General features: G+C 49.4%; 1 protein-coding gene across 1 annotated transcript; it reads left to right on the top strand.

Annotated features, from left to right (window-relative positions):
* The first annotated feature begins 4,657 nt into the window (after nt 1-4,657).
* Nucleotides 4,658-13,083, top strand: LOC145348541 (zinc-binding protein A33-like). Its single transcript, XM_080196731.1, has 6 exons — nt 4,658-5,080; nt 5,490-5,585; nt 7,767-8,000; nt 10,591-10,613; nt 10,698-10,816; nt 12,136-13,083. Exons 1-6 carry the CDS (start codon nt 4,682-4,684, stop codon nt 12,666-12,668), a joined length of 1,404 nt encoding a protein of 467 aa, XP_080052857.1. The 5' UTR covers nt 4,658-4,681; the 3' UTR covers nt 12,669-13,083.
* The last annotated feature ends 6,538 nt before the right edge of the window (nt 13,084-19,621 follow it).

The raw sequence follows: 19,621 nt of genomic DNA, 5'->3' as shown, positions 1-19,621 counted from the left end.
ATATGTGCTGATATTTTAAATGTATTTTAAGTGTTGTATGAATTATTCACTTCAGCCGAAGGCAGGTTACCACCAGATATGATGGTAAAGTCGAATAGTTCAGAACCAAAGGCCTGGGAATCATGTACTTTGCGAAACGTATCTCAGAAAGTTTCTTTTGCAGCAACACATATTGGAATTTTATGAGTAGGTGTTTTCCTTGTCCAGACTCAGGCTGGAAATGTGCCCTGATGCGGGATCACCTGCCTACCCAGTTTGGCAATGGTTGGGTGGGAACATTCACTTTTATCCCTATAGTGAGCGTCTTGGTAACCTGGCATCCGGGAAGTGGCTTTATCCAAGATTGGAGTTAGCGTCTGGATTTCAAGGACAAATGAGACATCATTACGCTGGGTGGTGAGATGCAATTGGCTGAGGAATATGAGAGTTATTATTGATATATGTATCTTAAAGATGATTGATTGTAAGCTAAGATACAGCGGTAAAAAGATGAGAAGAAAACCTATAATGGTTCTGTTTAGAACTGTAAAGGTCAGATCTATTCGGAAAGTTCTGGCTGCTCACCCTGAGAGCTGACTCCACCCTCTGATGGTCTCCCAGCAGCCGCTAGTTAAATAAAATTACCTCTTTGATTCAGAAACTCTGGCTTCATGTGTCCTGTATTGTCTAAGTTTTCCTGACAGTACTGGTCATCTCCGGTACCCCTCAACAGTCTGAAAATAGAGAGAGAGGCTCCGTGCCCAGTACTGTACTCACTGTGAGTGGGTTTGGTGAGGGGTTCCAGACCCTTGTTTCAGCTGAAGCAGTATTTTAAAGTGGGGGCTGGATGGCAGTGTATGTACTCACAGTGACACCCCCGGAAGGCAATGGAAAGGCACATTGCACAGAGTGTTCAACAAGAGGCTGATTCACTTCCTCCCATTGAGTGCTGCCACCCCAGTCGAATATCCTTCTCACCAGCATTACTGTCTCAGTAACATGTCTCACAAGATGATCGCCAACTGCGGGGGAGACAAGAACAGATTCAGTATCACGATTTGTTTAAACGGAACATGAACAAACTGATGGAGCAGGAGGTGAGCAGGAATTTAAAGGTATTATTGTGCAGTCGATGTCCCAGTTCCTGGTGTGTTAATGTGATCCAGTGAGCTGACAGAGGCTGTCCATTCAACACTCTCCAGTAAATGGAGACTCAGCTCAGGTCGGACATGTGTGTGTGTGTGTGTGTGTGTGTGTCTGAGAGAGAGTGTTTGTGTGTGTGTGAGAGAAAGTGTGTGAATGTGTGTGTGCCTGAGCGTGACTGTGTGAATGTGTGTGCGAGTGAGTGTGTGTGTGTGAGAGTGAATGTGTACGTTATTATTTAATTTATTATTGTCACCTATATTAGTATGCAGTGAAATGCATTGTTTTTTCACACTATAGACAAAGCATATCGTTCACAGAGAATGAAAGGAGAGGGTGCAGAATGCAGTGTTACAGTCAGAACTGTAGGGTGGAGAGAAAGATCAGCTTACATATACAGGTTCATTCGAAAGTCTGCTGTCAGCAGGAAAGAAGCTGTTTTTGAGTTGGTTGGTACATGACCTCAGACTTTTCCCAATGGAAGAATGTGGAAGAGAAAGTGTCCGGGGTGAGCGGGCTGCTTAATTTTGCGGGCTGCTTTTCCGAAGCAGCGGGAAGTGTAGACGGAGTCAATGGATGGGAAGTTGTGTGTGATAGACTGCTTGTGTGTGTAAGTGTATATGTGCCATGTGTGTGTAAGTATCAGTCTGTTAGTGTGTGTGTGAGTGTGTGTGTGAGTGTGAGTGTGTTAGGGTGTGCGTGAGTATGTGTGTGTGTCTCAGTGTGTCTCAGTGTGTGTGCCAGGGTCTCTGGGAATGAAGACTCCCCTCAGGATAATTTGCAACAGAAACATTTTGCTTCAGTCGGAGCCAAAAAAAACAAACTACATTTATATAGCGCCTTTCATGCACTGGAACATCCAGAGGGTTTCGACAGGGATGTAAATCAGACAGAAATAACTGAGGATGAATGTGATCTTCCAGAGCCAATCCCCCCACAGCCGGATAATGTGCAGCAAGTGAGAAATGAGAGGCTGGAACACAGGATTGTTCCTATTCATCGAGTTAATGATAACCCCAAAGCCCAGATACAAACAAATCCACTCTTTAACCAGGAATGGTGCCTGGATTGTGGAGGGAGATCAGTCCTGGGAGACGGAGGAGAAACCTTCCTCACTGCTCTCCACTGGTGTCCCAGTATCAGCATCCCGGATCCTGATCCCAGTTTGCAGAGTAAAGCGGGGAGAGGGGAGACGGGGGTGGGAATTTGCAAAGTCAGTGGCCTCACAGGTTATTTATTCAAGAATGGAGGGGGTGGGTCAGATTGATAGAGGGGGGAGAGAAGGGAGGGAGTATCACAGGGAGAAGATGGATTTGGGAAAGTCTCGTGGACGAGAGAGAGGAGACAAACTAGAGAAAGATGTAAGGGGCGAGGGGGGGCAGATTGGGTCAGTGGGTCGGGGGAGGGGGGGGTTTGGATCAATGGGCTGGGGGAGGGGGGATTGTGTCAGTGGGCGGGGGGAGGGGGGGATTGGGTGAGTGGGCCAGGGGAGGGGGGGATTGGGTCAGTGGGCCGGGGGAGGGGGGATTGTGTCAGTGGGCTGGGGGGAGGGGGAGTTTGGGTCAGTGGGCCGGGGGAGGGGGGGATTGGGTCAGTGGGCCGGGGGAGGGGGGGATTGGGTCAGTGGGCCCGGGGGAGGGGGGGATTGGGTCAGTGGGCCGGGGGAGAGGGGGGGATTGGGTCAGTGGGCCGGGGGAGGGGGGATTGGGTCAGTGGGCCGGGGGTGGGGGGATTGGGTCAGTGGGCCGGGGGAGGGGGGGATTGGGTCAGTGGGCTGGGGGAGGGGGGGATTGGGTCAGTGGGCCGGGGATGGGGGGGATTGTTTCAGTGAGCCAGGGGAGGGGGGATTCGGTTGGTGGGCCACCTAACAGCTTCAAGTTTTTAGTTGTTCAGATCACCAACAACCTGTCCTGGTCCCCCCATGCTGACACTATCATTAAGAAAACCCACCAATGCCTCAATTTCTCAGAAGACTAAGGAAATTTGGCATCTCAGCTGCAAGTCTCACCAACTTTTACAGATGTACCATAGACAGCATTCTTTCTGGTTGTATCACAGCTTGGTCCGGATCCTGCTCTGCCCAGGACCGTAAGGAACTTCAAAAGGTTATGAATGTCGCCCAATCCATCACTCAAACCAGTCTCCCACCCACTGACTCTGAAGTTCCAGCTGCCTTGGAAAAGCAGCCAGTATAATGAGGGACCCCGAACATACAGCCCGAATTTACCATTTTCATTCAAAGTGCTGAAACTGGGAGTGTTTCAGGTCTGACTTTTAATCCCGTTCTCCGGCGCCCCCATACACACTCTGCCCGAAACAATATCAGTCACTCTGAATCACGCTGCAGAAGCTGGGCGGGGGCTTATCAAGCCAGAAACGCTGTAGATCAAATCGGAGTATTCAATGGTGCATGCGTTGTTAAAAAATAGAAAAATGTTCCCCTGCCGTATGGTTTCTGGGCCGGATAAAACCTCCTGTCTCCCACAGATGTTGCCCCACCCCCACAGCATAACTGACCTCCGTACCCCACCCCCAACCCCACCCCCCCACTACCCAGACTGATCACGGCCCTTTGCCCCTCTTTCCCCCCACCGAGCACACGCAGGGTGCCACCGGACCACCCCCACCCCACCACCCCAACCCCCCTCACCCATTCTCCTTCAACCAGAGAGCAATCTGATCCGCCTCCCCCCACCCACCACTGATCTGAGTCAGGGAGCAGCCGGAAGCTCTGAACTTACCCCTTCAGAGGCTGGCGTGGCTGAAACAGACCTTTGTGGATCATTTTTGTTTTGTTCCGAATCTGGATGGGCGAACACGGTGGCAAAGGGGGAAATGCCCGTCAGTTTGGGCGTGCAGACCATGAAGTCACGCCCACTTCGGACGCAGTGCCGATCACGGGCAGTTTAGGTGCTTGATAAAGGGGGAATGGGCATGGAGTGGATCACACTGCTCGCCTTACTTCCAACATTACCAAGTCTCTGTGAAAACGGGCACAAGTTGGTGTTAAAACTGGACCCATTCTCTCTTCCACCTTCTGCCAGCGGTAAAAAGATTCAAGAGTCTGAGGTCACGTACCAACCAACTCAAGAACAGCTTCCTCCCTGCTGCCATCAGACTTTTGAGTGGACCTCCCTCGCATTAAATTGATCTTTCTCAGCAGCCTAGCTATAACTGTAACACTACATTCTGCACCCTCTGTATGAACAGTATGCTTTGTCTGTATAGCAAGCAAGAAACAATACTTTTCACTGTACACTAATACATGTGACAATAATAAATCAAATCAAATCAAAGTGTTGGGATTGAGAAGGGATGGTGGGTGTTTTAAGGAGTGTGTTTGCAGAGAGGAAAGAAAGAATGTTCTAAAGTTGATTTTATAAAGTGAAAAAGTCTCCAGACACAATAAAGGGGCTCAGTTTGATGGGATTACAGAATTCCTGGCATTGAGAGTGTCTCTGATCACGTGAAGTCAAATCCCGGAAGTGCAGCTGGGAACAAGAATTGAAAGTGAAAGAAGTGGAAGAGAGAGACAGAGAGAGAGACTCTGAGCACTGGGATGGCATCTCCGGATCTCAGCCAGGAACTAACCTGTCCCATCTGCCTGGAAATATTCACCGAGCCCGTGCGTCTGGAATGTGAACATCACTTCTGCAGGAGCTGCATCTCCCAGAGTTGGGAGAGGGTCCCGGGAGATGTTTCCTGCCCCCAGTGTCGACAGGTCTTCACCCAGAGGAACATCAGGCCCGCTCGCACCATGGCTAACATCGTGGAGAAGCTCAGAGTGCTGAAGGTGAAGGTGACACAGCCAGAGGAGGAGTTTTACTGTCAGGAACACGAGGAGAAGCTGAAACTGTTCTGTGAAGTTGAACAGAGAGCCATCTGTGCGGATTGCTGGAGTTCAGAACATCAAACTCACAAAGATCTGCATATCAAAGAGGCTGTCCAGATATACAAGGTACTGACTCACTGCTATGGACACAGACCGACAGAGAACAGGGGGAGGCGGTGGGGTTAGCAGAGGGAGAGAGAGGGTTTGTAGAGTGAGAGAGGGAGAGGAGAGGGCAAGGGGAGAATGGGCTGGGGTAATTTGAGGAGATGGAGAGTGTTGGGAAGGGGAGATCATTGGGAGAGTGTTGATGAAGGAGGGGAATGGAGCTGGAGGAGGATAATTGCAATAGGCGGAATTAACACAAAGTTTCCCCTAAATTTCTTTATGCTTTCATCCCAAACATTGAGAGGGATCAATCTTGGGAATATCTCCTCTCCCTTTCACCAGTGGATTTAAAAACAGCAAACTCCTCCAGAAGGTGCCCTTAGCGAGTGTTCACTTTCACAATCCCCTTTGTGTCCTTTCTGTCTGCCAGAACAAGTTAGAAACATCATTGGAGACTCTGCAGAAGCAAATGGACCTCAGTCTTCACAGTAAAAGAGTAGGAGAGTACGGCATTTCACAGATGAAGGTAGGAGAGTGTCCTTTAGGCTTTGTGTAATGTTCCCTGTGTTTGTCATTGAGAGTGAGTGAGCTCCTCACACAGTGAGAGAGAGAGAGAGTTTTACTGAATAAAATGCTGGAGTCCAGTGTACATTAGAGGCTACGCCCAGCACTGGAATGGAAGGGAGCGTCTGTAAATTGCAAAATTTGGCAAAAATGTATAACGCTACTTCCAATCGCAACAATCGATAAATAAATCAAGTCAGTATCTCACTCCCAGGTATCCATTATTCTCTATATAAACCATCTGAACCCCTCGATTAGATTCCAGTCTGTAACTCACTCCCAGGTATCCATTATTCTCTATATAAACCATCTGAACCCCTCGATCAGATTCCAGTCTGGAACTCAATCCCAGGTATCCATTATTCTGTATATTAATCATCTAAACCCGTCGATTAGATTCCAGTCTGGAAATCACTCCCAGGTATCCATTATTCTGTATATTAATCATCTGAATCCCTCGATTAGATTCCAGTCTGGAACTCACTCCCAGGTATCCATTATTCTATATATAAACCATCTGAACCCCTCGATCAGATTCCAGTCTGGAACTCACTCCCAGGTATCCATTATTCTGTATATTAATCATCTAAACCCCTCGATTAGATTCCAGTCTGGAACTCACTCCCAGGTATCCATTATTCTGTATATTAATCATCTGAATCCCTCGATTAGATTCCAGTCTGGAACTCACTCCTAGGTATCCATTATTCTGTATACAAACCATCTGAACCCCTCGATTACATTCCAGTCTGTAACTCACTCCCACGTATCCATTATTCTATATATAAACCATCTGAACCCCTCGATTACATTCCACTCTAACAAACTCCCAGGTATACATTATTCTATATATGAACCATCTGAACCCCTCGATTAGATTCCAGTCTGTAACTCACTGCTAGGTATCCATTATTCTATATATAAACCATCTGAACCCTCGATTAGATTCCAGTCTGTAACTCACTCCCAGGTATCCATTATTCTATATATAAACCATCTGAACCCCTTGATTAGATTCCAGTCTGTAACTCACTCCCAGGTATCCATTATTCTCTATATGAACCATCTGAACCCCTCGATTAGATTCCAAACTGTAACTCACTCCCAGGTATCCATTATTCTGTATATAAACCATCTGAACCCCTTGATTAGATTCCAGTCTGTAACTCACTCCCAGGTAAACATTGATCCATGTAGGAACTCGAACCACTCGATTGGCTTGCATAGATAGGGACATGAGCAGACTAGAGATAGAGGGATACAAAAGATTGTTCGAAATAAGGATCAAGAGCCTCAGGGCGTTCCTGGGAATCAATAGATTCTGACGGACCATCCAAGATATTTTATGGCTCACCTGTCTTATGTTTGAGCTCCTGGGGATTCCATGAATGTCTGTATAAGTTGTGTATGTTGATTGATGTCTTTTTTTTACATTCACAGGTGATTCAGTCTGCCTTGTTGTATAACAAGGGGCGTACACGCGATGGGTCGCGCGAGGGCTGCTCTTGGATGTTGCTTCGAAAGTTGCCGAGTGCTTCACGTCATTCGTGTCCGCTTAAACTGGACCATCTGACAGACAACACGACAGCTCAGTGACTATCACTGTTTGCTGTGCAGATACATGGATTTGGGCCAGTGTCTGTGGGAGTTTGCACATTCTCCCTGTGATTGCGTGGGTTTTCTCCAGGTGCTCCGGTTTCCTCCCACACCCCAAAAACGTGCTCTTTGGCTGATTGGTGTAACAAATTGTCCCTAAATTAGGCGTCCCTCAATCTGGTTAAAATTCTCTAAATTTGCACACCTTCATTGTGGAGTCCAGTAGGCGTCGACAAAGGTCATAGGTAGAAGAGGACACTCACAATGTTATAATGGCGGCGCGGGCTTGTTGGGCCAGAGAGCCTGTTTCTTGTGCTGTGTTGTCCTTTGTTCTTTGTTCTTTGTTTAGTTTTCCCTCAGTAACACACTCCTTGCTCTCTTATATTTTATAATAAAACATTGTTATACTTTTACCGTCTTCCGATGTATCACACTACCAGACGCCAAATATTCCATCAAACAGTTGACCGTGCAGTGAATGGGCAGAGACCAGGGACACTGGGATTAGAGACATTGTTTATTTCGCTCTGTATTCAATCTGTTCCAGACTGAAGTTGAGAGACTGAGAAATGAAATCCACAGTGAATTTGAAAAGATGCACAAGTTCCTGTTTGAGAAGGAAGAGTTGATGAAAACAGAGTTGGCGCAAAAAAGCAATAAAACATTCAAGAAAATGGAGAAGAATTTAAAGAAAACTTTGGGTGAAATGTCTTGTCTTGACGGAGCAATAAGAGATCTTCAATCGAGGCTGAAGATAGAAGAGGCTCCAGAGTTCCTCAAGGTACAAAACCTCTTTGTCTTGTCCAGGAGAACATTGTGGGACTGAGGGCTGACACACTGACCTTTAACCTCTGGGCCTGGCTTTGGCTTCAGTCTGATTGGTTGGATGATGATCTCTTGCTGCTGTCAGTGAGGGGGCAATGGGAGATGGGGTGAGGAATCTGAGTGTGATTCCTATACACAGTGTAACCACAGCACTGAGTGATGTTTGGATTCAGAGAGGACTGGGCTGGGAGCTGGAGGGGTTCACACTGGGGCAGATGGGGCCGTTCTGAGGATGGGGTTAAGGGGCATTGTCGAAGTGTGGAAGGTAGATCTTTATTGTGCTGTAGGTTCTGCTGTTCCTGCCCCTGCAAACACTTGATTCAACTGAAGACACAGCCAGCAATGGTGTTGGGATTGAAATCGAGGATTCAGAGAAGACACAAATTAGACAAGTGCAGATGTCCCCAAGCGTTGTGGAGCTGGAGGAGATGAGAGAGACGGAGAGGAGTGAGGCCAGGTAGGAATTTGAAAACAAGGATGAGAATGTTTTCAATAAATATGTTGTTGAGGTGGGAGCCAGTGTGAGTCACCAAGCACAGGGGTGATGGGGCTACGGTCAGATCGAGAAGAATGTAAGCTGCTGAGGACAGAACATCCAGCTGGACGTGGGCACTGGGAAGGTGGTAGGGTGATCAGGAATGTTTGGGAATAGGATAGAGGGACACAAGTCACATGGAGGTAATGAGCTCAGAGTGAGAATGAATGGAAAAAGGAAAAGCTATTTTCTCAATGATTTCTCCATTCTGTCTCTCCTGATTATTTCTCCTTGAGATGGACAACAAAAGATCTTCAAAAGGAATATAGAAACAGAAGATTAAGAGCAGAAGTCAGCAATTCAGTCCTTTGCATCTGCTCTGCCATTCAATTAGACCACGGCTGATCTCTGCCTGGTGTCAGATCCATCTCACTATCTGTTCCATGTATCCCTTTAACCCGTTGTAAGAACATAAGAACATAAGAACATAAGAAATAGGAGCAGGAGTAGGCCATCTAGCCCTTCGAGCCTGCCCCGCCATTCAATAAGATCATGGCTGATCTGTTGTGGCTCAGTTCCACTTTCCCGCCCTCTCCCCATAGCCCTTAATCCCCTCTCTAATCAAGAACCCATCAACCCGCTTCTTAAAAATATTTAGCGAGGCAGCCTCCACCACTTCAACGGGCAGAGAATTCCAGAGATTCACCACCCTTTGAGTGAAGAAGTTCCTCCTCAACTCCGTTCTAAACCGCCTCCCCTTTATCTTGAGGCTGTGCCCCCTAGTCCTACTGTCTTTTTTGAGCGGGAAGAGTCTCTCCACCTCTATCCTATCCATCCCATTCATCATCTTATACGTCTCAATGAGATCTCCCCTCATTCTTCTAAACTCTAACGAGTACAAGCCTAGTTTATTCAGCCTCTCCTCATAGCTCAATCCCCTCAACTCCGGTATCAGCCTAGTAAACCTCCTCTGCACTCCCTCCAGGGCCAAAATATCCTTGCGCAGGTGCGGCGCCCAAAACTGCACACAGTACTCCAGCTGCGACCTCACCAATGCCCTATACAGCTGCAGCAAGACCTCCCTACTTTTATATTCAATCCCCCTCGCTATGAAGGCCAGCATCCCATTCGCCTTCCTGACCACCTGCTGCACCTGCAAGCTGGGTTTTTGCGACTCATGCACAAGGACCCCGAGGTCCCTTTGCACCGTCGCCTGCTGCAGTTTTTCGCCACGTAAGTAATAGTCCTTCCTACCATTCTTCCTACCAAAGTGGACCACCTCACACTTGCCAACATTAAATTCCATTTGCCATTTCCTGGCCCATTCGCCCAGCCTATCTAGATCCTTCTGCAGACTCTCCACACCCTCCGCACAATTTGCCTTTCCCCCAATCTTGGTGTCATCAGCAAATTTCGACACCCTGCACTCGGTTCCCTCCTCCAGATCATCTATATAAATGGTAAATAGCTGAGGCCCCAGCACCGACCCCTGGGGCACCCCACTAGTCACCAACCGCCAATCCGAATAGCACCCATTGACCCCCACTCTCTGCCTCCTATTTGACAACCAATCCTCTATCCACGCTAACACCCTACCCCCAACTCCATGTCCCCTGACCTTCTGCAATAACCTCTTGTGTGTCAGAAATTTCTCCATCTCCTTCCTGAGACCATTTAGGGCAGCATTGTGGCACAGTAGTTGGCATAGCTGCCTCACGGTACCAGGGTCCATGGTTCAATACTTGGCTTGGGTCATTGTTTGTGTAGGATCTGCATGTTCTCCCCGTGACAGCGTGGGTTTCCTCCAGGGCTCCCATTTCCTCCAACAGTTCGAAAGATATGGGTCGGTTCATTGGCCATGCTAAATTCTCCCTCAATGTACCCAAACAGGCACCGGAGTGTGGCAACTAGGGGAGTTTCACAGGAACTCCATTGTAGTGTTAACGTGAGCTTATTTGCGAGAAGTCGATCCTCCTGATTTCAGATTTAAATCTGCCACCTCTCGACCTATACCTGTGACCTCTTGTTCTAATCTGACTCAATAATATCTATTCTGTTTCTGTTCCCTCAGGATATACAGGACCTTGTGAAGAGGTAAGCAGATTTAAAGGAACAGTTTTGCGATGTGATCACTGCTGTCTCTCTCACACAGACTGATTTGCGGACCTGTTTTTACAGGAGTCAGATGGAGTTTCACGAGGCTGGAACTGTCTCCACTCAGTTACCTGTGGATATAGATGGTGGACCATTCAAATACATCAATGTGTGGAGGGAAATGAGAGCACTGATTTCACCAGGTATCATTCTCTGTATATTGCCATCTCCATACTGTTATCCATGTGAGTAATGGGCTGATGGAATGACCATAAGAAAGAAGAGCAGCAGTGATCCAGCCCAGTGAACCCGCTCTGTTTTTGGATAAGATTATGACTGATCTGCTTGTGGCCTTCACTCCACTTACCTCCCCGCCCCACAGAACCCTTAACCCCCTTGTTGATCAAAAATCTATCCAACTCAGCCTTGTAGTCAATGAGGCAGCCTCCACTGCTCTCTCTGTGGAAGAGAATTCCAAAGACTAATGACCCTCTCAGAGGAGAAATTCCTCCTCATCACCATCCTATATTACCCTTTTATTGAAGGTTTGCTGCCTGAATTTCGATTTCCCAGGAGATGAAACACCCTCCCAGCATCTACCCTGTCAAAGGGACCCCCTCAGAATCTTTCAAGAAGATCACCTCTTATTCTTCTAAACGTCAGTGAGTTTTGACCCAACTTGCTCAACCTTTCCTCAAAAGACAATCTCTTCATCTGAGCAATCAAACTAGGGAACCTTCTCTGAACGGCGTCCAGTGCAAGTATCTCCCTCCTGATGTAAGGTGACCAAATCTGTACGCAATGCTCAATGTGCAGTTTCACCAGTGAACACAGGAGGAGATCATCAGCCCATTGTGTTCCTGCTAGCTCACTGGAGAATGCTGTAGATTTACAGCAGGATCTGGAGCAGAATTTCCCAGTGCCACACTGAAGAAGTATGGCAGTGTTGGAGAAGCCGAATTTCAGCTGAGACTTTACATCTTCTCAGTTGAAGTCAATGATTCCGTGGCACGGGTTTGTCGAAGAGTTGGAGAGCTCTCCCCCTTGTCCTACCTGAGATTTCAGAGGCGGTTGTAGGGCTGGAGGAGTATACAGAGATGTAGAGAGGGGAGGCTGTGGAGACACGGGATTGAGAATTTTAATTTGAGGCATTCCTGTACCAAGAAAGTGTTGTGGCACAGTGGGTAGTATCCCTGCCTCTGAGCCAGCAGCTCCGGATTCAAGCCCCAGTTCAGGACATGGTGGCCAAGGAAAGTACGTTCACAATGTGGCCAACCCAGGTCGAGGATCCATTTGCAAAATCCCACCTACAGCTGGCGGTAGGAGCGGGAGAGACTCCTGGTAAGCCACACTTGATGCACCCCTTGAGCTATAATCCCTTAGTGACAGACCTAGTGACCAAGTGACTCGGTACAGAAATAACAAATATTGCTGGGTCAGGATCCAATACTGTCTGTGTGCACCTCTGATTCACTCTGATTTCTCTTATTGTTTACAACTTCCCATTTATGTTCCCTCCCAGTTCCAGCATCTCTCACCCTGGATCCAAACACAGCATACAAACGACTCATCATTTCCCAGGATCGGAGCAGTGTGAGGTTTGGAAATGAGAATAAAGATCTTCCTGATAATCCAGAAAGATTTGAATTATACTGTTATGTCTTGAGCTGCCAGAGTTTCGCATCAGGGAGACATTACTGGGAGGTGGGTGTTGGAGACAAGATACTCTGGATTGTGGGTGTCTGCAGAGAGTCTGTCAACAGGAAAGCAAATATCACACGTTCACCTGAGAATGGATTCTGGGTCATCGCCCGGTTTCCTGACTGCGAATCATTGAAAATCCCGGATGTCATCTCCCAGCTGAAAGTGAAACCCCGGAAGTTAGGAATTTACCTGGATTATGAGGGGGGACAGGTGTCATTTTACGATGCTGAGGACATGTCTCACCTGTACACATTCACTGACACATTCACCGAGAAACTCTACCCCATCTTTAACCCTTGTAGGATTGACTCTGGTAACAACTCTGAGCCACTCACACTGCTCACTCGCTAACACACTCAGACATGGTTTTTGATGTCAGGATGGTGCTGTGTGCTGCCTAACCCACTGCCCAAGCAACTCACATTCTCTGCCGCATGATATTGGGGGGTGTGGCCGGGTGTTTGAATGTGTTTGCAGTTTGGAGTTTCCTGTAAAGTTAATTCAGCTTCTCAAACTGTCCCGATCTCAATCTGTGACAAACCCAGATACACTGGGCTGCAATAAAATGAATTGTGGCAACTGTGCCCCCAGTCTCTCGGCCTTTTGGCTAAGATAATGTGTAGTATCTGTTCTTAGCCTGGGGCTCGGATTTCGCAAGGAGCTATCGGATTTCGATGGGCGTTGTGGATTGAAGAAGCAGGCATCAGACGACCGGGAGACGACCGTCTACAACACTTGAGCTCTGCTGCTACTGGTGGATCTTAATGCTGGTTTCAAGCCTCTGGCTTGGACCTAACGCAGATACAGTACGTCTCAGTGTCATCGAGCTATGGCTGCAGCTGCATCGAGAGCTACAGGCCAAGGGCTGCCCAACACCATCCGGGTGAAGGCTTCGGGAGGAGACTCGCCCGTGGGCCGTGACTTTGTGGTGAAGAAGGTACTGATCGAGTGCTGCGGGTTCCAAGCAGCAGATGTCTGCAGTGTGGCTGAATACAGCAACCAGCCCGACGTGGACGTCAGCTTCAGGAGCCTGTCAGGATGCCTCAAGTTCCTGACAGCCCTCAAGGACAAAGGCAAAGAGGGGCCCCTCTCCATCCTGACCGCTGAGCCCCTGTTCACCATCCCGTCCCAGCGGAACCGGGTTATCACGTTCCAAATGTATAACCCCTACGACCCTGCGGCTGATGTGCTGATGTTCCTCTCTAGGTACGCGGAGGTGAAGGGTGAGAGCGTGGACGTGATGGACAAATACGGGATCTGGACCTGTAAGAGACAGGTGAGAGTGACTCTCAAGACTGACCCCAACGGAGGCCTCCTGCAGCCGCCCTCCAATTTTGCCATCGGGGGGAATCGAGGCTTCCTGTACTGTGCGGGACAGCCACGAGTGTGCCGAATCTGCGGCAAAACCGGCCATTTTGCCGCAAGCTGCAGCACCGCCTTCTGCAGAAACTGCTTGAAGGAGGGACATGCGACAAAGGACTGCAAAGGCAGCAAATGTTGCAACCTGTGTGGGGAGGCTGGCCACGTTTACAGAGCCTGCCCCAAGCGGAAGGTCACTTTCGCCCAGATCACCGGAGACGGACTGAAGAAGGCAAGCGCCTCTGCCACCTCAGAGTAAAAAGACCACCGGTACAGAAGCAGGCCCGGAGAAAGCTTCTGAAGGACGAGTGGACCCCCCCCCAGTGCAGCAGGAAGACGCACCGACAGCACCACCAGCAGAGGGCGCAGAGGCCGTGGAACAGGAGATTGCAGATCCCGAGAGCCCCTGGCAGTGCGTCAAATCCAGGAGAAACATCCGGAAAAGGAAATCCGTGGCAGCTGGAGCCTTGAGTGGTGATGTCTCCTCAGATGAGGAAAGGAAAGCTGTCAGATGACGAAACCACAAGAGGCTCAATTTAAAAGCGGCGCTGGATCCACAGGCGACAGAGACGACCGACGCCATCGCAACACCAGCGGACCATCCAGACGACGGAGGCAACACTGCGGCTGAGGCGATCGCGACTCCTCAGAACAGGAACAAGGACGCTGACACCGTCCGGTACGAAGACCGGCCAGCAACCCCGGCACTAACCGACGGCCACATGACTCCGACGATGTCACCCGGTCGCCGGCGGGGACCTGAGGCAGGGTCGGACTGTCACATCGGCCCTGCAGAAATTCGTCAGCGCCACAGGAATGTGGCACCTGGTGCATGCTGACTGACGGAGATGTAAGATCTTTTCTACTTTAAAAATGTCTTTAAAGTTTGCCTCGGTTAACGTACGCAGTGTCAAAGACGGGTTGAGATGTGCGTCCACATTATCCTACCTGGCCAACGTCAAGGCTGACCTGCTGTTCCTGCAGGAGTGTGGGATACCCCACCTCACCAGCTACAGGCGTTGGTCGAGTGTATGTGGTCCCACGGGCCGTCTATCTGGTCAGGTGGGAACGACTGCCGTTCCTCGGGCCTCGGCATCCTGCTGCGGGGAGGAGGCTTTACCATCTCCGAAGTTAGGGAGGTGGTGGGGGGGTTGCCTCCTCGTAGCAGACGTCACGTACAAAAACTGCCCTCTCAGGTTGATGAATGTGTACGCCCCTGCCGTCAAAACCGAGCGGCTGGCGGTCTTGGAGCAGCTGCCACTGCTGCTCACCACCTCCAGGCCGGTCATTCTGGGTGGGGACTTCAATTGCATCATCGACAAGGCCGACCGATCCAGCAGGGCTGAAAACAAACTGGACGCCACGTCCAGAGCCCTGCTGGAGACGGTCAAAGATGCCAAGCTGCTCGATGTCTTCAGCAACCCAGCAGACGGAGGGCAGCGCAGGTACACGTGGTCGCGGCCCGACGGGTCTGTCCGCTCCAGGATCGACTTCATGTTTGTATCCCGCACTCACAGTCAGGCCCACCGACGTCAGGCCGGCGTTCTTTTCTGACCACTGCCTCCTGCTGGCCAACTGTCAGCTGGAGGGAAACCAGAAAGTGGGCAGGGGGTCATAAGAACATAAGAACATAAGAAATAGGAGCAGGAGTAGGCCATCTAGCCCTTCGAGCCTGCCCCGCCATTCAATAAGATCATGGCTGATCTGTTGTGGCTCAGTTCCACTTTCCCGCCCTCTCCCCATAACCCTTAATCCCCTCTCTTATCAAGAACCCATCAACCCGCTTCTTAAAAATATTTAGCGAGGCAGCCTCCACCACTTCAACGGGCATCAACTCCGTTCTAAACCGCCTCCCCTTTATCTTGAGGCTGTGCCCCCTAGTCCTACTGTCTTTTTTGAGCGGGAAGAGTCTCTCCACCTCTATCCTATCCATCCCATTCATCATCTTATACGTCTCAATGAGATCTCCCCTCATTCTTCTAAACTCTAACGAGTACAAGCCTAGTTTATTCAGCCTCTCCTCATAGCTCAATCCCCTCAACTCTGGTATCAGCCTAGTAAACCTCCTCTGCACTCCCTCCAGGGCCAAAATATCTTTGCGCAGGTGCGGCGCCCAAAACTGCACACAGTACTCCAGCTGCGGCCTCACCAATGCCCTATACAGCTGCAGCAAGACCTCCCTACTTTGATATTCAATCCCCCTCGCTATGAAGGCCAGCATCCCATTCGCCTTCCTGACCACCTGCTGCACTTCCAAGCTGGGTTTTTGCGACTCATGCACAAGGACCCCGAGGTCCCTCTGCACCGTCGCCTGCTGCAGCTTTTCGCCACGTAAGTAATAGTCCTTCCTACCAAAGTGGACCACCTCACACTTGCCAACATTAAATTCCATTTCCTGGAAGCTGAATGTAGAACTGTTGACCCCAGAGAACCTCGAGGAACTCAAGAAGGTTTACCACGGTTGGAGGACCGTCAAACCCTTCTTTGAGTCTCCATCGCTCTGGTGGGAAGCCATCAAAGGCGACATCAAAAGGTTCTTCATTCGCAAAGGGGTTCAGAAGGCCAAGGAGAGACGGGGGGACATGTCCCGACTCCTGAAAAGCATGCAGGAGCTGCTCCAACTGCAGTCAATGGGGGTTGATGTCAGGGAGGAGCTCCAGGAGGTGAAGAGCCAGCAAGCCTCGCTCTTTGCCTCAGAGGCTGCCAAGGTCATCTTGCAGTCCAGGGTCCGCTCCGTGGAGCAGGATGAAACGTGCTCGCGTTTCTTCTTCCAGAAGGTACACAGAGAAACCTCTGTGATCAGCAGCCTGAAGGAAGAAGACGGCTCAGTAAGGTCATTGCAGTCTGACATTCTGAGGATCTGCAAATCCTTCTATGCCGGACTGTATGACCTGAAGCCAACAGACAGCACGGCCTCCCAGTCTTCACTGTCGTCTATCACACAGGTCTTAGATGGCGAGCGGGACAGCCTGGACAGACCGGTATCTCTGGACGAGCTGACAAAGACCATCGAGTCCTCTCAGAAGGGTAAAACTCCCGGAAGTGACGGCTTACCGGCTGGGTTTTACTCGGCGTTGTGGGAGTTGACGGGCCCGGACCTCCTGGAAGTATACGAGAGTATGCTTCGGAAAGGTAGAATGTCAGAATCCATGAGGAAAGGCATCATTCCCCTCATCTACAAGCAGGAGGGGGGAAGGGTAGAAATTAGAAATTGGCGACCCATCTCACTATTGAACGTGGATTATAAAATTCTGGCCAAAGTCATCGCCAACCGGGTCCCGTCTGCTCTGGGGTCAGTGATCCATCCTGATCAAACCTGTGCTGTACCCGGCAGGAAGATCTCTGACAGCCTCGCGCTACTCAGGGATACGATCGCCTACGTGCAGGACAGGCAGGTGGATATGTGTCTCATCAGCCTAGACCAGGAGAAGGCGTTTGACAGAATATCGCACAGCTACATGATGGATGTGCTCTCCAAAATGGGCTTTGGGGAGGGAATCCGCAATTGGATCCGACTGCTCTACACAGACATCAGTAGCGCAGTTTCAGTCAATGGGTGGGAATCAGATAGCTTTCAAATCAGGTCTGGAGTCAGACAGGGCTGTCCTCTCTCCTCCGTCCTTTTTGTGTGTTACATTGAACTCTTTGCTGAGGCCCTCAGAAGCGACCCAGGCATCAAAGGGGTGACAATCCCAGGCAGTGGAGGCACGCAGGTCAAAGTCTCCCTGTACATGGATGACGTAGCTGTCTTCTGCTCGGACCCCTCGTCTGTCCACAGGCTCCCCCAGGTCTGCGAGCAGTTCGAGCTGGCCTCGGGAGCCAAAGTCAACCAGGGCAAGAGTGAGGCCATGTTCTCTGGGAACTGGGCCGACAAATCCTTTGTCCCCTTCACCGTCAGGGCAGATTACCTGAAGGAGCTGTGCGGCTGCATCAAGCTGTGCGTAGATCCTCGGTACACTAACAGCAAGTGCCACTACTTTTTGAGGTTCTACCTGTCCCGAGTGTTGCGGAGGATGGGTCTGGCCACACTGCCGCGGAACGCTCCGAGTAGTTGGACCGTACCACAGCACCTGTCCTTCGTGGAGAAATTTTTCTGCAAACACACCTTTGACCACATGGCGATTAAGCAGTGATCAGCGCGTAACGTCCTTGGGGCCCTGAGAGAAAAGAAGATGGCGGATCCTGTCGGATGGTTCCCTGAGCAGACTGTCAGTGTCATCTGGCAGAACGCCTCATCACCAGAACTCACAAAAAAGCACCAAGACAGGGCTTGGCTGGTGGTGAGAGGGACACTCCCCGTCAGATCCTTTATGCACGCTCGAGGTCTCAACATCACCGCACGCTGCCCTCGAAGCGGCTGCGGGGCTGATGAGACGATCGCACACCTCCTTGTGGAATGTGCCTTTGCAAAGAAGGTCTGGAGTGAGATGAGGTGGTATTTGTCGAAGTTCGTCCCGAGCAGCTCGGTGACACAGGACTCTGTGCTCTACGGGCTGTTTCCGGGGACGCTCACCGAGACAAATATCAACTGCTGCTGGAAGGTCATAACTCGGTGAAAGACGCACTTTGGTCCACCTGAAACTTGCTGATCTTCCAGTTGAAAGAACTGTCCTTGACCGAGTGTTGCAGACTGGCACATTCCAAGTTCCAGGACTACGTGCTGAGGGACGCGCTGAAGCTTGGGGCAGCCGCCGCAAAGGCACAATGGGGAAAGGCCACACTGTAAGGCCTTTTAACGGAGGCAGACCGAGGGCCCGGGAACTGCAGAATACCCTCGACCTGTGTAACTGTGTGTCAATCTGAGAAATAACGGTACACACTAATTTGTTGAGGCATGTATATAGTTTTTAAGTATTGAAATGTAATCATTGTAATTTGTACAAATCTGTAAATATTGAGGCATGGATACAGTTTTAAGTCTTCAAATATTATCATTGTAATTTGTACAAATCTGTAAAAATGTCTTGATTCTGCATTGTTTGCAGTTCAGAGCCCTGTACATTTGCAATAGTTTCTTTGAGATTTTTATGATGAAAGTATATTTTTGGAAGAAAAAACTGTGCCCCCAGTCTTGAACAATTCATTGTGAAGCCAATTCCATTTGCTCCATTTAATAAAGGTTTTATTTGCAGACTGGACTGTGCAGATTGTTGATTCAGAGAATGTGCAGATTGAATTCGGAGTAAGAATATCAGAATAGGTTCTGGAGGAGGACATATCGACACCTCCATTTTCCCAGCCTATCCCTTCACTCCCTTTGTAGACAAGAATATATCGATCTCTGGGTTGAATATTCTCGCTGACAGCTCACCGAGGTAGAACATCCCAAAGATTCACAACTCTCTCTGAGGGAAGACATTTCTCCTTGTCTCAGTCTTAAATGTCCGACTCCTTATCCTGATTCTGTGACTCCGAGTTCGAGAGCAGTCTCAGCGTCGATCCTGTCAGGATCCTGAACAATTGTGTCTGTCTCAATAAGATCACCCCTTATTCTAAACTTTAAAGAATACAGATCCATTGTACTCACTCTGTCTCCTCATACAGAACAACCCTTTCACACCAAGAATCTATTCAGTGAACCTGCATTGCAGCCTCTAAGGTAAGTCTAGGTTTCCTCAGGTAAGGAGACTAAAACTGTGCACCGTCCCCCAACTGTGACCACACCCAGTCGCTGTTTCATTGCAGCAAGACTTATACTCTTATACATCAGCCCCATTGTAATAAAGGCTAACATACCATTTACCGTCCTAATTGTTCACTGTATCTGTTTGTTCACTTTCTCTGCTTCACCCCAAATCTCTCTGACTCCCAACATTTACAAGTCTCCCATCTTTCCAATAAATTATCCTGATATCCTCATTGAGTCATAGAGGTTTCCAGCATGGAAACAGGCCCTTCGACCCAACTTGTCCATGCCACCCAGTTTTTACCACTGAGCGAGTCCC

Source organism: Carcharhinus amblyrhynchos, chromosome 9 (genome assembly GCF_965287045.1).
Source record: "Carcharhinus amblyrhynchos chromosome 9, sCarAmb.v2.hapA, whole genome shotgun sequence".
NCBI classification, from domain to species: Eukaryota; Metazoa; Chordata; class Chondrichthyes; order Carcharhiniformes; family Carcharhinidae; genus Carcharhinus; species Carcharhinus amblyrhynchos.
This window is presented reverse-complemented; position numbering and strand designations above follow the sequence as displayed.

Excerpts from the sequence above, each read along its gene's own strand:
- LOC145348541 (XM_080196731.1), top strand. The coding sequence starts at position 4,682 with ATGGCATCTCCGGATCTCAGCCAGGAACTAACCTGTCCCATCTGCCTG. Across the intron at positions 5,081-5,489 it reads AGGCTGTCCAGATATACAAG|AACAAGTTAGAAACATCATT; the intron begins GTACTGACTCAC and ends TCTGTCTGCCAG. Across the intron at positions 8,001-10,590 it reads AGGCTCCAGAGTTCCTCAAG|GATATACAGGACCTTGTGAA; the intron begins GTACAAAACCTC and ends CTGTTCCCTCAG.